General features: G+C 33.6%; 1 protein-coding gene across 7 annotated transcripts in view; it reads left to right on the forward strand.

The window, feature by feature from the left end:
- LOC142323466 (latrophilin Cirl-like) overlaps nucleotides 1-17,065 on the forward strand; it is a 292,270-nt gene that overhangs the window by 178,795 nt on the left and 96,410 nt on the right. For all 7 annotated transcript variants that reach the window (XM_075363116.1, XM_075363115.1, XM_075363113.1 and 4 more), the window contains exons 3-4: nucleotides 9,406-9,598; nucleotides 13,821-13,927. In XM_075363116.1, coding sequence (XP_075219231.1) covers nucleotides 9,406-9,598; nucleotides 13,821-13,927 — 300 coding nt within the window. The remainder of the gene's footprint in view (nucleotides 1-9,405; nucleotides 9,599-13,820; nucleotides 13,928-17,065) is intronic.

A 17,065-nucleotide genomic window follows, 5' to 3' on the forward strand; every position in this document is an offset into this window, starting at 1 on the left:
CCTCCAAACTGTTGTTGACGAGCCATTCATTAACTATTTCTGAGGTAATATTCCCCTTGTTTTCCACTTCATCTAAGGTACTGGCCTCCACTAGTAGCGAGATGTCGTTCGCGTACCTACGACATTCACCCCTGGCGGGAGGAATGGTCGAACTTAGACTGTACAAGACTACACTTCATTTACACTCACACGTATCATCCTCTGAAGTATTATCTGAAAGGTAATTACCGGAGGCGAAAAAAGAAAAAAAAAATCTTGCAGCGAGGAGCTTTGTCGAATAATTTTCCGACCCGTTCGACCGACATATCGTTCTAGGCCACACGGCCATTTCCACCAGATGAAGTTACGCAAAACGGTGTTGCAGAACTGCTTGCAAGTTTTCCCGGTCGTTCGATTCCCTCTGATAAGATGGGATTTTTTCAAACTACGTTGAGCCATCCGGTCGTGTCGTTTCATAAATTTATTTACTAGATTATTTATTTATAATCTTTGTTTACTAGAATTATTGTGTTATCTTTTTTAGATAATTTGTATGTTAGATTACACGTTTAACCGACGTCGTTGTACTATATCTAAGAATAATTTTCTTTCCCTTGGTGGTATTCGATATGGAGAAATTAAAATTAACCGATAAAATTCTGCGATTAAAGAGTTCAAATGCATATTTTTAATACATCATTTTTCATAAGTTTTGGTATTTTTTTAATGTTCTAGCACGTTTACCACTTACGTGACTAAAAATTGGTTTAAAATCCAGTTCAAGCTTTTCTAGACTGCATATTTTGACATAAACTGTTCGATTTACACTACTATGAACACAGTTAGCCTTTTATCGACTAATCTCAAAAACTACTGAATCGATATGAAGTATCCTACAATCTTTTAAATGTTATTCTCTCTTGGGTATAATAGCCTATACAAACATACATAACCTCTTTTACATCGCCCTAGTTTCTTATCTTTCGTGGTTGTACGATTAATAATGTGTAGGTAAAAAATTTATTATGGCAAAATCATTTCCCCACGCGTCTACCAGACTTTGGAATTCGATCTGATCTTTTGAATCTATGGGACGAAAAGCATAAAATCATGAAGGTCGAAACGATTCTCCTATGGCATCCTTGGACCCATCCCACCACGCAGAGTTACTTCAGTAAAAGTTTGAATTATCACGATATTAAGGTTTTTATTTTCAAATTTGCGTACTACGTTCAGAAAAGATAAAAATATTGTTACAAAAGAAAGGGTTAAAAAGCTCTCTTGTCGACCAACATCCGGCTAAATTAGCAAAAACTGAAGTAGTTTATTGTCGAGAAAATAATCAAAATATATAATGGTTTCCAACAGTTTCAGGAGTCCTAACTCCTGAATTAATAAAAAAAAAGAAAAAAAAAGAATTATTGCGACATCGGAAATATTTTTCTACAAAATTTTACTTCGATAAAAAAAGAAGAAAAGCAGATGTTTACTCTTTCTGACTCTTCCATGCTGGTCCACCTCTTTTAACAAAACTGTATTTCGATATCACAACCTTATTTTTTCATAAAATTGTTTTACTTTCTAACAAAATTTAAAGTTGGAGAAAAAGAGCTTCAAGCTTTCCTTATTATAGAGTAATCGTGCCCCTTACCCCCTCAGTTAAACATAATTTGAGATACAGAACCGGATTTTTAATTGTATATTATCTTCAGAAATGACAGACCTAGAGGTTTTGATCCCCTTCTTTTTAAAGGAGTCTAGCCTCTTTTCTTCTTTACATGCCATCTTATGTCAAAAAACGATTACCGCTCTAGTAATCATAAATTAATTAACTGCGGCTCTAAATAAAAACGACACTGTTTGAAGACGGCTTACACGATCGCAAACCTAAACCGACGTAACGGGTCGAAACCGAAATAGCTTCGGTTTACGGAAAGGTAATTTGAAAATAGAACGCATTCTTAGCAGTCTACAAACATACCTGAACGTATATAATGCAGAGACGGAGGTCTGTATGAGAAATTATGTCACTCTCCTATCGCCCGATGCACAATTTTCTATTCAATTTTTAATATCCGAAGAAGAGTTCGTCCAATCTGGATAAACGAACTAATAAAACTCTATTTTCCGAATTCGGTTCACCGGATTAACAAACGGCCAACGGTTAGAGAATGAGATTTAATCCGCTACTGTAAATAATACATGAAAAATGAAGCCGTAAATATTATACATTTTTTCGGTTTAAACCTTACCGTTCGCAAAATAGTAGAACTACCTAGATAAATTTATGCTTAAAGCCTTCATTAAAGTTAAATAAGCACAGCGGTAAAATTATCAATCAAATTGATCAAAGAATTTTCGAATAGGCATACATCAGTACAAAGAAATACACGGATATTCGATTTTTATCAATAAATATTAAAATGTTTTCGGAACAGCAGGCGATTCGTTTCCGCTCCATTTTTGAACGATAATCTCTTCCTAAACTTTTTATCGATTATTTACAAGTATATGTAGTAAAAGAGATCGGTGCAAAGTAGCACCTCACGATCGGTGGTTTATATTTTTGCTAATGAATTTAAAGTTTATTACTTTGTTCGTAATAAAGATAAAAAGTCGTGGTCGGGCTTAAAGATTGTTCTCGACAAATTTGAAAATTTTTTGATGATAGCTTTCTGGTGATCATCCGTTTAACTAATAAAATTCATCCGCAAATTTATAATTTGTTGTTTTCCATTACTTTTTAAGTTTTCATATAAAGCTTATCGCAACGAACGTACTGGTTATTTTTATAAAGAAAATCTATTCCTGATCGAAATTGTTATTTATTGAAAATTTCTCGTTTCTTGAAAAATCATTTTTCTAAAAACGCCTAAATTTGTTTAGGACAATTGAAAATATTAGGAAAAATAGGACCGAATTTAATAAATCCTTTCATTCGGTTTAATGTCGAGTTATGTTAAACGGTAATCGAAGGAGGTTGCCTTTTGATCACGAGCCTTAAATTCCAAAAGTTAATAGAAAAGTGATCGGGGAGGGGTAATAAAATGAAGAGGAGTTTCGATTTTTGCCGTTATTATTAAGCGAATTATTAAACCTCAAATTCATGGCGCATTCGACGTCATAGATGTAGCGTCGAATACAATTTTCCGGATCATATCGCTGATGAACGACGCTGTTCTCTTCAGTGAAGTGTTTTTATGGTAGGCTCTTAAGGAATGGTTCGAAGAATCGTTCGGTACATATGCTGTCTATAGGCATGTACGCAGTCGATTAACAACATGTATTATAATATACGAAGAACAAATTATACGAGCCCGCCTGACTTAGAAACTTTAATTTTGAAATTCTAGTAATCAATTTACTATCTCGCGTCGACAGATAAAATATAAACTGTCTGCTCGAAACTAATTACTAAATTCGTTATAGATTTATTTATATGCGATCGGGATCGGTAAAAAATTAACTAACAAAGACAACGTATAAAAAGTATTATTTACTTATACGTCTTAAATTTATATAAAACTATTAAGATAATTATAATAGTAATAACATAGTAATGAATATAGAAATATTAATTAATAGTAATTTATTTGTTTACTAGAATAATCAATGTTTACTTAACCCGCGCGCGCGTGTGTGTGGGATCTACAATTTGAAACCGATGTTCTATAGAATAATGTAAAAGTTATTTTAACATCACCGGTTGCCGTTAAATCTGGTCTATTATGCGTCGTTTTATATTACTGGGCGAATTTTGGTGATGTAAACCTGTATTAAAATAATGAAAGTCGTATGTCTTTTTATAGATAAACCCGAAAGTTTGTCTGTTTGTTTGTTCTCGCATCACGCGAGCATTACCGTCTTGCCGGGGGCCCACCTCATGGCAAGACGAGCGAAGCGAGCTCTGCGATCCTGGGATAGGCTCCGTGGCCCCGGGGAGCCCCTGGGTCGGCTCCAGGGTTTGCCTGGGCCCCGGGGGTCCTGGGAGCGGAACCCCGATCGGCTAGTATATTTATAAAATTTTTAATACGCATGCGTATGTCTGTCTTTGACAAACAAAACGTGAAGAAACCTTCATGCGGTTCGACTCGCACAGTGGACGGAGGATTTTTATAGAATAAAAGGGAGGAAAGGATAATATAAAACTTATAACTACGTAAAAGATTTTATTGTTATATAAGAGGGGTTTAATTTATATATTTCTTTATCTTAGGAAAACTTTTATATTTGTTTCTGTGTAAAGAAAATATTATTTTATACTGCTAGCCGTTAATCGCCGCTTTCAGAAGTTCTTTTTTGGAGTTGGCATTTTTAATATCCTCGTCTACGTGTAATACGGTAGAAGATATTAGCCGTGAAAAGTATAATAAAAATAATACGTATTGAAAGACGTATGGCGTCGAGAACTTAGAAAAATCCTTTTCTTTACGACTTAATAAAACCTTTCGTATTTTTTTTTTACGAAAGCTCACAAAAATCGAAGTAAAAAGACTTTGAACGATATCGATAACGCGTGCGGGACTTATGTCGGGATAGTCGAGTAGATCAGGAATTCTATCGCAAATACCGTAACGATGAGATCACAGCTATAACCGTTGAAAATTTCCACACGTCAGCGCGATGACGATTTATACACATTCGTCGTTCTATTCACTCAATGCGTGTCTGTTCACAACCGGAAAGAAATGTTAACTTAATTAATACCGTTTCTGACGCATAAGCAAAGCTATTCGCTTTTATCGATTCGTTTCCGTAAGTAGCTTACCGCTCTACTTAAGAAAATTACGGGTTTTTTTCATCGATATTTGTTCGAAAAAATATATAATATAAAGTTATATCGTTAAAAAAAACATTAGTAATTTTTATCTTTATTGTTTTTTTTTCTTTTAATGATCGATATCTATTTTTTTTATAGATAGGAAAATGTTATCCTGACTGTACAACATATGTTTTTACGAATTAGAAAAAAAAATCCACAAAATAAATATTCGGTTGAAATCTGTCTTTAAAAACGTGTTTTTTTAAAAGTAAAGTATGAAAGTACATCGTTATTAGAACATCGTGCTAGAAAGGCGTTTTCCAAAAGTTAAAAAATGTATGTGGTTGGTCCGAGGAGTTTCTTTTCTATAAAATCTCTTCGATTTTATTTTATTCGATGATTAAATGCTGAAAATCGAATATCAGTAATATTTTTTTCCGATCCGGAAGAAAACGGTACTTTTTTAAAAAATCTCATTCCGCTCAAACCGAATATTTTTTTCAAAAGCAAATCGACCATTTTCGATTTTTTGACTTGTTCCACCGAGCCCGACAAAAATTTACTCTATCAGACCTGGAAAACCTTTTGATTACAAAATTAATTTTCTGTGTCGTGTGTCCTACTCGAACATAACGTATCATCGATATGAAGTAACGATAAACATAACTGGACTTGTTAACCGGCGTCTCTTTTATCTTTTCTCCGATCGATTCCCGTTCGATCTAGCTCTGATCGAGATAATTACATTAATTCGTGCATCAAAATAAGGAATAAATAAACAATATACATGGTACAAATACATTGACGGTCCGATGTTATTGATCCGATAATTGTACTAACTTTTCGTCTATCGCTTATTATCAGTTAATCGGGAATATAAGACGATCCCCCGAGTTCCACTTCTTTACGTCTAGCATCTTCTCTTCCGCGATTATGTTTATTGTCGCGTCGTCTTGTTCGAGCGAGAGTTATGTAGCGCATAATTAAAAACGAGTCGTGTTCCCGATGTCGCTGCGATTCGAAATATATCTTTCGTTCCGGTTTGCAGTAAAATATAGGTCACTTAATTATCTCGGACGAAGGCGGACACACGCTTAAATACAGCGATTCTGTTCCGTGCCACATCACGATCGGAACGGTATATTTCTCAGAACGACACGTCGGTTTGTTGAAAAGTCGGTGATTCATTCAGTCCCTTTTTATCTGTTATTATCCCGTCGTTTATAATTTTGTTACCGCTCACGTGTCGTTCAGCGAATTTTTATAAACAAGTCGAACTAATCTCGGAGTTCCTTCGGGATCCAGACTTTATTTTACCCGGAAAAAAAACGCTCGGCCAAAAAAAATGTCCGGGTGTTTCAAGTGAATATTACACGTAAATTCATATGAACATACGTTTGGGGGATTCTATATATACATATATAATTTTTCAAATCCGAATTAATCCTGTAACGGTAATTTTCTCATAAATTCGATGCTTCATGTATATATGGTTTTCTTTGCACTCCGCTTTCTATTCGTCATTCAAGTTTTGTGACAATTTGACGACGGAAAAATTTATATTTCTTCCGGAAATTAAATTTTTGAAACATAATGAGGCAGATAATCGTTACAGATTCTATGAAAATTGATCGCCGAGACTAAAAAATAATGCAAAACTAAGGTACTTTTTCATAGCGATTAACGATTTAAAACTATTTTGTAATTTTATTCTATTTTAAGGAATAATTTATTTTTTTTTTGTGATCTGTTTATGTTCACGGACGTTCCATTACTTTGCTTCAATTACTGTACCTTTTTCCGGATTTGTTTTTTTTTTATGTCGAAGGAAGGTAGCTCCGCGGTCACTTTAGTCCTCCTTCGTAGCGTTACCCGCGAAAGCACTTTTCGAAAAAAGGTAGTGGAGTAGTAGACGGGCTTTATGGACTTGGAAATACAGAGAAATAACCTCCTCTTATCTATCAGTTTATTTTTTTACTAATATTTAAGAAAGCGATGACAGTCCCGTTTGTATATACGTATACAGGAAATATCGGGGGTGAATGGACTACGAGAAATTATTAAAATATTTGCTTTTCAATCGAGCGATAAAACAAATGTATTGTAATTTTATACGTGCGATCATTTGCTATTTTTAGTATTCTACGGCCAAAAAGAGTCTATTTTTACTTCGTTCGTTCTAAAAAGATTTTACAGATCTTTTTTTTTCTCATTATTGGCAACGATAGTACGACAGACATTTTTCGCTTTTCATCCGATATAGCTGTAGCTTATAGCGGATGCTCCAGTCCCGTAGCGGAGATAGGAAGAATCATTATGTTAAAAAACCGTGGCCATAAAGAGAAACAATTGACTGTAGGCGAGAAGAACGTTGTGAGTCTAGCGCTAGTAAAACCTGAAAAAGGTTTACTTTCAGCCACTACACATTTAGCTGGGTTTAATGAAACATTTCGTTAAAACAGCGGGTGGGACTGGATTTCACTTTCTAAAAAACAAGTTCTTAAATATAAGTAATGCTAAAATAAAAGAAGGTATATTTGTTGAATCGCAAATAAGAAAGCTAATGAATGATATTAAAGACAGTTTGAACGACTGTGAGGTTGTAGTAGCGTGGAAATCTTTTAAAAATATTATAAACTTCCTTGAAAATAATAATCCAGATAACTATAAAGAACTTTAAAAATTATAAAGCGTTCGGATGTAATATGTCACTAAAGATCCACTTCTTAGATTCTCATCTGGATTTTTTCCCTATCAATTTTGGAGCTGTGAGTGACGATGATGGAGACGCTTTCACCGGTAAATATCCACTATGGAAACACGCTATCAGGGAAAATGTAACCCAAGAATGATGGCTGACCCTGTTAGAATCTTAAGACTGATGTACCAAGAGCAAACTGCACCAGAAAATCCAAAAAAGCAGATTTTAGACATTTAGAGATTGCAGTTTCTACACATTGTGTAGAAACAATATTGTTCTATTTTATTGTCTCGCGTAATGCTCTCTTCTTACAACAAAAAATTATAATTACGAAAAAACTATGCTTGGTAGAAAGAAACCACTTACACGTTTTAAATCGGTGTCAAAGGTACTGTAACGGGTAGAGAAGCTTCCAGAAGAAAAAAGAGAGAAAAAATGAAGAAAGAAAAATGTAGTAGAAATGATAAAGAAATTCTTTCTAGAAAGGGTTTACGGAACGGAACGCAAGATAACGGGGGGGGGATACATATCCCACAATTAATAGCAGAACCTGGAAGACACAGTCCCTTGCTGCTGGGTCTTTCTTATAATCGGGCGAATATTTTTTTATTTAGAGTCGGCTATATATTTGTTTTATTTATGGATGGAATTACGTTCCGACATTTACAGTTCGGTTTGAAATATCATTACTTGGGCTCTCCTTGGGAGACTAACTATGTGTTTGTTGCGTCTTCCTCCCGGCGCAGTTTTATAGAAAAGCATTGAAATTGCGGACAGAGACCATTACGCTTCCACAAACAAAAGGCGGTTTGGCTACTGGTACTGTAAGTCGGGCCCTAAGCTCGAAGATATAAATACTGCCTAGGACTAGCGGAATGACCGCATTCTGTCGGGTTCTTGCTCTGAAAACTCCTTTGGATTGGAATTCAGTCCCAAATTCAAAATCACCGTGAATGCAAGCCAGTTTACTATTTATTATCCGTCAGATCATTAGAAAGACCCAGTAGCAAAGGACGTAAGTCCGTATACTGCAATAAGTAGGAGGGTATTGCACCCTCCGACATTCTTGCGTTCCATTCCGGAGTGACAGTTCAGTACAATGTTCGATAAACGCGAATACCGTTTGCGGTAAATCAAGCGTGCGAGTGTATTTGGAATGAATGTGCGGTTACAAACAAGCGAAGAGTGCGTCACGATTATTCCAATTTGGACATTGGTTAAGAACGAGAAGTTATTCGGTGAGTTTTTGTGAACTGGAGTCAAGGTGACGTTATTCATTTATAAAGTGTAAGCAAGTTCTTTTTATTAACATTTAAAAGTGGATAATTTTTTGCATAAAGTGAACGGTTGAGTTTTTTATCGTTATATTGTATAATTTCTTGTTAATTCTGGATTAGTTCCTATTTACCATTGTAAGGTGTATTAATAAATCGGAATTGTATTTTGTTATTTATGATTGGCCTGTTTTGTACATATAAGTTATTTAAGAGTAATAAAATGTAAGAATTCTTACGTTTACTATCTTTCAATCCTTCTCGAACAGAGAACACGCGACAATACTGTAAGATTCAGCTATTGACGTTCTTGTAACAAACAAAAAACGAAATTTTGTTGTCCAGTGTTATTAGAAGCCCCGACGGCTATCCGTCAAGTTAAATTTATTGATGACCTGAAACCTATACCCTGTTTCGATATGGAATAAAAGGTCTCGCTTCTAATTTCAGCCATTAGCATTTTTTAGGTAATTTTAATTTGTGATCGAAGGGCGAATGTGTGGGTAAAAAAATATTTATTAATTGTACAGCGTTTCATTTTATCGCGATTCCATTTTTTTCTGCGATTCTAAAATTCCTGTATACATTCGTAGCATTGTATCCCGATATAAAATATTTACTGTAAAAGAACGTTTATTGGGTGTAGAATATTGACTGTATTCCTGTGGTAATAGTAAGTTTTTTTCCAGAGCAACCTCAATACGATACCGCTTACGCGTGTGAAGGAAAGACGCTGAAAATCGAGTGCAAGCCCGGCGAATTAATCCATTTAATTCGAGCCAATTACGGCAGGTTTTCCATCACGATCTGCAACGACCACGGCAACACCGAGTGGAGCGTCAACTGTATGTCGCCGAAGTCACTGAGGGTACTGCATACTAGGTAAACGCCAATAACTATTGTACGATAGACTAGATAGTGCTGCTTTGTTAATAATTTTGTTGTACAGTTAATGTAGACTTCCGATTGCTTTCCGTGTTGTATTTCTTACCCAGGTGGGATAGTGGTGAACGCGTCTTCGCAAATCAGCTGATTTCAAAGTCGAGAGTTCCAGCGTTCAAATCCTAGTAAAGACAGTTACTTTTATACGGATTTGAATACTAGATCGTGGATATCGGTGTTCTTTGGTGGTTGGGTTTCAATTAACCACACATCTCAGAGATGGTCGACCTGAGACTGTACAAGACTACACTTCGCCCCTACACTCATACATATCACCCTCATTCATCCTCTGAAGTAATACCTGACGGTGATTCCCGGAGGCTTAACAAAAAAAAGATGGGATAGAGACGTAGAGGGAAGGCCGGCTCAAGAAAATGTACTTTACTGTTCAATAGCATATTAAATTATAAAGTTTCTTGAGAACGAATGTATTTTTTTCGTCAGTTTTTTTTGTATTATGTCGACGACCGATTTTATAACAATAAAGTTTTTTTTCCAAGTTGTGTTATTCGTCTCTAGATCTTCAGTATTCGGATTTAGTTTTCCGATATCGTTTTGAATTTTAGTTACTTATAATAATAATTAGAATTATACGCTTGTAAAAAATAGAATTATTCAAAATATTAACCCGTATTTTTAGGGATTTCTTAGAAGGATGAACCAACAAACCCGGTCTATATCCCTTCTTTCTAGCGATTTAGGATTTATATGAAGAAGAGGCAAAGAACCGGTTCTTTGGGCACGGTCATATCCTCCTTATTAAAAACTTCACTCTTGAGGATAGGTTTTTTGTGTAAAACAGCTTGTATATGCTGTTTCAACATAAAAGTTAAATTTTAAAACAATCTTAATTAAAGCATCTTTTTAGCATTCTACTTTAGCACCGCATTTCAGAAGCTTTAATCTTTTCTTCTCAGGTACTCCGATCGTCCAAGTTTTATCTTGGATATAAAGCTACACTCCAAACATATACTTTCAAAAATGTTTTCCTGATGTTTAAATTAATTTTTAATGTAAGTAAATTATATTTTTGACTGAAAGCTCATTTCGCCTGTGCTATGTGGCATTTTATATCGCTCCTGCTTCATCCATTTTTAGTAAATCTACCTCCCAAATAACAAAATTCTTCTACCTCTGTAATCATTTCTCTTCCTATTTTTATATTTTGTGGTCCATCCACATTATTTCTACTACATTTCATTACTTTCATTTTTTCTTGTTTATTTTCATGTGACAGTTTTTAAGTAGAACTTCATCCATGCCATTAATTGTTTCTTCTAAGTCTTTTTTACTCTTGGCAAGAATTACTACAGCATCAGCAAATCGTAACATCTTTATCTTTTCACCTTGCACTGTTACACCAGATGTAGATTATTCTTTAACATCATTAACTGCTAGTTTTATGTAAAGATTATTAAGTAACAGGGATAGGGAACATCCTTGTCAGACTACTTTTTTTTATTACTGCTTCTTTCTCTTTTTTATGTTCTTTGATCATTACTGTTGCAGTTTGGTTCCTGTAGATGTTAGCAATTGTTCTTCTGTCTCTATACTTGAAATTTAATTTTTTTTAATGCTGAACATTTTATTCTAGTCTACATTATCAAATGCCTTTTTTAAGCCTATAAATGCTGTGAAATATTGGTTTGTTTTTCTTTAATTTTCCTTCTACTATTAATCTGAGCACCAAAATTGCTTCCCTTATCCCTATATATTTCCTGTAACCAAATTGGTCTTCTCCTAACAGTTCTTCCACTCCTCTCAATTCTCCTGTACAAAATTCTAGTTATGATTTTTGATGCGTGAGTAGTTAAGCTAATTGTTCTGCATTCTTCACATTTATCTGCTCCTGCTTTCTTTGGTATCATGACAATAACACTCTTTTTGAAGTCTGATGGAATTTTCTTTTTTCGTAAATATTACGCACCAGTTTGTATAATCTGTCTATCGCTTCCTCACCTGCACTGCGCAGTAATTCTGCAGGTATCCTTTTATCCCAGGAGCCTTCCTGCTATTCAAATCTTTTAATGCTCTCTCAAATTCAGATCTCAGTATTGTATCTCCCTTTTCATCCTCTTCGACCTCTATAACACCAGTTTCTAATTAATTTCCTCCATATAACTCTTCAATATATTCCACCCACCTATCAACTTTTTCTTTTGTATTGTAAATTGGTGTTCCATCTTTGTTTAACACATTATTAGATTTTAATTTATGTACCACAAAATTCTCCTTAACTTTCCTGTATGCTCTGCCTATTTTACCAATGATCATTTCTCTTTCCACTTCTGAACACTTTTCTTTAATCCACTCTTATTTTGCTAATTTTCCCTTCCTATTTATAGTATTTGTTAATTGTTGATAGTTCCTTTTACCTTCTTCATTCCCAGCATTCTTATACTTTCTACGTTCATTCATCAGCTCCAATATGATATCCAAGGTTTTCTACCAGTTCTCTTTGTTCCGCCTAAGTTCATTTCTGCTGATTTAAGAATTACCTTTTTAACATTCTCTCATTCTTCTTCTATATTTTCTACCTTACCTTTTTTACTCAGAACTCTTGTGATTTTTTCCTAAGAAATTTTCTTTACTTTTTCTTTCTCAAACTTCTCTAAACCATCAATTCATCTGACACCTTTTCTTTAGGTTTTTAAACCCCAATCTACATTTCATTATAACTAAATTATGGTTGCTATCTATGTCTGCTCCAGGCCAGGATAAGCTTTGCAGTTGACGAGTTGAATTTTAAATCTTTATTTAACCATGGTCTAATCTATCTGATACCTTACACTGTCACCTGGCATTTTCCATGTGTATATTCTTCTATTATGATTTTTAAACTGGGTGTTGGCAATTACTAAATTATACTTCATGCAAAACTCAATGAGTCGGTCCCCTCTTTCATTCCTTTTACTTAGCCCATTTGTATTCACCCACAACATTTCTTTCTTTGCATTTTCCAATGCTTTCATTCCAATCTCTATTATTAAATTTTCATTTCCTATATGTGTTTAATTGCTTTGTCAACTTCTTCGTATACACACTCTACTTCATCATCATCATGGACACTTGTAGGCATGTAGACATCAACAATTGTTGTTGGCTTAGATTTTGATTTTACCCTTATTGCATTGATTCCATTGCATTTTGAAATACTCTACTTTCTTCCCTATCTTCTTGTTAATTACGAAACCTTCTCCTGCCTGCCTTTTATTTAAAGCTGAGTTAATTATTGTAAAATAACCTGGTCAAAAATCGTTTTCTTCTTCCCACTGTACCTCGCTAATTCCTACTACATTTACATTTAACCTATCCATTTCACTCTTTAATTTTTTTAACTTGCCAACCTTTCCTAACATTCCATGCTCTGACTCGTAGAATGCTATTTTTTAATTTTCTGGTGATATGGCCGTTTAAGTCCTTACTACACCCTTAACAACTACTGAAAGAGCCGCTGCACTCATTCAGGAATCATTCCTTAGTCTGGCTTACAACAGATACTTCTTCAATATGGTTACACCGTCAGTCCAGCTACTCTCTATCAATGAACACTCAAGCCCCCTCACCATCGGCAAGGTCTCATGATTCATAGAGGGAAATAATTTACGTAATATTATTAAATTCAAAAAATGGATTAAGGAATGTGTTTAATTTCGAATAAGACCCAGTTAGAAATGTACAACAAGAAAAAAAAAATATATTAAAAATTCTTAGATAGACTTTTTTGTATCCAATTTAAAAGAAAGTGATAAAACATGAACACATGCGATATGGTTAGTTTTATTACTGAAATATGAAATATGTGCCGTGTGACAATAAATCACAGTACTCTGCATAACATTTATGCATTATGATGGATCATTGTAGCCGACAAACAATGTAGATAAACAGTTATTCTGATTTGCTTGGTCATATTGAATGGATAGCTCATGAAAAAAATGTATCCGTTAATCGACTAAAATTGAAGATTCTTCTGGTATTGATCACGGCTCTCATATGATAAATCCTTTTTTAGAGCCTTTCGTGTGTACCTACCTTTGTGTGAAGTTTTATTTCCTTGGTTTTGTGGTGCATTAGGTGTGCAGAACTAAAAATTTTAGATTTGTTTGCACATGGAATTAAAAATAATTTATTAGTATATGTGTTATTTACCGGATTACAGATGTAGTCAGCAGCAAAACTGTAGCATCCAGGCGAGTACAAGTCTATTCGCTGATCCATGTCCTGGTACTCTGAAATACTTGGAAGCTCATTACCAGTGTATGTCAGGTAAGCAAGTGATTTATTTTTACAATTTACACATAAATGGTCTTTATTTTTCTCATTGTTCTTTTAATTCTCTGTGTTGATTGTTATATTATTCTGTGCATATTTTTATTACTGTCTAGATGATGAAGTAATATAAGTCTTTGATAAGACAGCAATAATACAAGTACTTCTTTCATTCATGAGTCCAGAAGTATACCTGAGTGTCAGTAAGTGGCAATCATCAGGTGATGCATGTGAAGTCTTATTTGACCTAAAATTAGTGCAGGATTGTAATATTTTTCTCTTCTATCTTGGCTTTGACAAAATCTCTTTTTCATCTGTAATTCTAATAATATATATTAGAACATCCCTGTGGGTGTAGGAATTGAAGAAAGATGAAGCAAAAGACAGGTACTAAGAAAGAGGTAATCTATGTGTAAAGAAACTGCAAATTTTGATAAACCACTCTGACAACTTGGCCTTTTGGCTCTGTTGTCCAGATATCCACATTATCTACAATCTGTCAGGTTATCTTTATTCAAAACAGGAGTAGCACATTACTGATCAGTGTGGGTTGTTTTAAGCACAACAAATTACTTCCTGTCTGGATGTTAAAGAATATCTTAGAAAAGAGTCAGGATTCTTTAGCTCTCTTACTATAGGAGAACCAGACACCACTACTGCCGTAGTCACTTGTGTTTGATTTTAAATTGTGCGCTAGAATAATTTTGTACACATAGATCTCATCACTGTACGTAATAATCACATTAGTAGTTTTTTGTTCTCGTAACAGTTTGTTAATTAGGTGAAATTGTCATATAATTTTTTTCAAAATTCCTTTTAATAATTTTTTTTTCTTAGAAACTAGTATAAAGTTTTTTTTTTTCTTAAAAAAATTTTTTTGATATAATTAATGAACAGGTAATCATGATGGGGGACTCGGCAATCAAATCATAATACAATCCTGCTTCGCCTAACATCAACAGTATTCATTTTGATCAGTATAGTTTAAATTTTTTTTAATGAGTTTTTATATATTCAGACTGAATTAGTTTAAAAACTTGCAGAGTAAAATAATCGAAAAAATTAGTTTTAAAATTTTAAGAATTTTATAAAATTTGATAACAAGATTTTTGTATTACTTTACACCAAAACTGATAATTTTATCAACTTTTTTCTAACGATGACAAACGTTATTACAAAAGTAATAAATGCATTCTTCTCAAAACAATCTCATCATGCTTTTAGTTATTTTTTACATTCATGTTCAGTGACTGGTACTGCTGTTGTCGTTCTTGTGTCAGCTAGGATAACATTGTTTTCATGGGTTTTAAGAAGACACATTTAGAATGTGTTTTAAAAGTGACTAAAAATTTGAATTTTTAGTCGCTGATTGATTTTAATTTTTTTGTTTGTTTGGTATATTGTTATGTGTTCTTATATATTTCATGATGTTTGACTCTGTTAAAGTGTAGTCCTTTTTTCTTATTTACTTGTAGAATTTCAAGATTATTATCTTGTGATTTGCATCTATGAGACGGTCAGCAAACCCCTCTTAGAAACCATGTCCAATTTCACATCATGCATTTAGAGCAGTTTAGTTCATTTATTCCAGGGGCATCATATTTACTTAGTGATTGTTTTGTTTATTTTTCTAAAGACCGCACGTTTTACCCAGATATTTCAAATTTGTAAGATATATCGTGTGATGAGCTTTGTTTATGTATGTTAGTCTGATGGTTTGTTTACATTTATTGTAATTTTTATTTATTTTATGTATGAGTTTACTGTCACATTTATTTGTACTAAATATTTTATACCATTGAATTCTACATGAACTACATATGACTTGGGTGTTTAATACCAAAGAGTGGTGTATTAGAAACAGGTGATTTTGTGTCATTTTTACAAAGCCATAGTTTTAGTTTGTAAGACTGCTATGACATAATTTTTTTTCTCTGTCACTGCTATCCAGTTATAATGAAGTGTTTGTCTGGTGTATATTGTGTTTTGCAATAAAAGCATTTTGTATTGATATTTACAAGAATACCATAAATATGTGATGAAGCACTATGTATAGTGAATTTATTGTCACTTTCAACTTTGCTACCATGACCTGGTTCCATCAGGTCCTTGCTGTGAAGGTACAGGTTATACTTCTTGAAGCTATGCATTTAGATTCAGATGCTGCATCCAGAAAACAAAGTGTGATGAAAACAAAAATTTCTTAAAAAATCATTGAATTCTGACAGTTCACTTCAATCTAAACATCTGTGTTGAAGATGTAACCTTCACCGCTGGACTGTAAAAAAACCCTTGCCTTTTATTCTTGGGACTATTTCACAATGAAGTGGTCGTTATTGTGCTCTGTGATCTAAATGAATTACAAGGCCATATTTAAAAAAAAATAACAAGTGGCTTAGCAGTTACTGTGAATTCATAATACCCATTGGTGTAAACGATTTCAAAAATTTGTTTTGGAAATCAAATCATGTACCAAAGTTATGATATGATTGAGCTTGTAAGTACACCATGATTTTTGGTATATAATTTCTGTTTATTGAAATTTTTAAAAGATGAGTGTTCTTTCATGTTTCTCGAAGCATTATTGAACTAAAGGTAAGGATTTGTGAAGAGATTAAAATTAACTCTATCAAGATATTACTGTTAGTTTGCAATTAATTTCCATTCTTGAATGTAAGAGTATTACTCGAAGAGTAAGAGTAGAATGTAGAGTACGTAAGAGTATTCTTGATTGTATGTATGAATAGTCATGAATGGCTGCTATCTATAGGATGTTATCTTTAAGAGATGCCTTTGTGTAAAATCCATGATGAGTAACATAATTCTAGCCGTTTAATAGCCATGTAAGTATGAAAATAAAAAGAAGTTCCAATTTTGTTATCAGTTTATTTAAATTGTTTATTCCTTCGCCTGTTTTTGTATGCAGATCATATTTCGGTAAGCAGATAATTATGAGTTTGGGTGATTTGAGTATGAATGAGTGTATTTATCACTGTTTGTTTTGTGTACATTTTTGGAAAATGTGCTTTTTTCAGTTGTATTTTGTTATTGTGACATCAATAAAAAGTATTTGTTTATTGTGTTCATATTTAGTTTTTAAAGTTAAATTTATTTTTTATTCTGTTTACTTAATGG

This window comes from Lycorma delicatula, chromosome 4 (genome assembly GCF_047948215.1).
Source record: "Lycorma delicatula isolate Av1 chromosome 4, ASM4794821v1, whole genome shotgun sequence".
Lineage (NCBI taxonomy): Eukaryota > Metazoa > Arthropoda > Insecta > Hemiptera > Fulgoridae > Lycorma > Lycorma delicatula.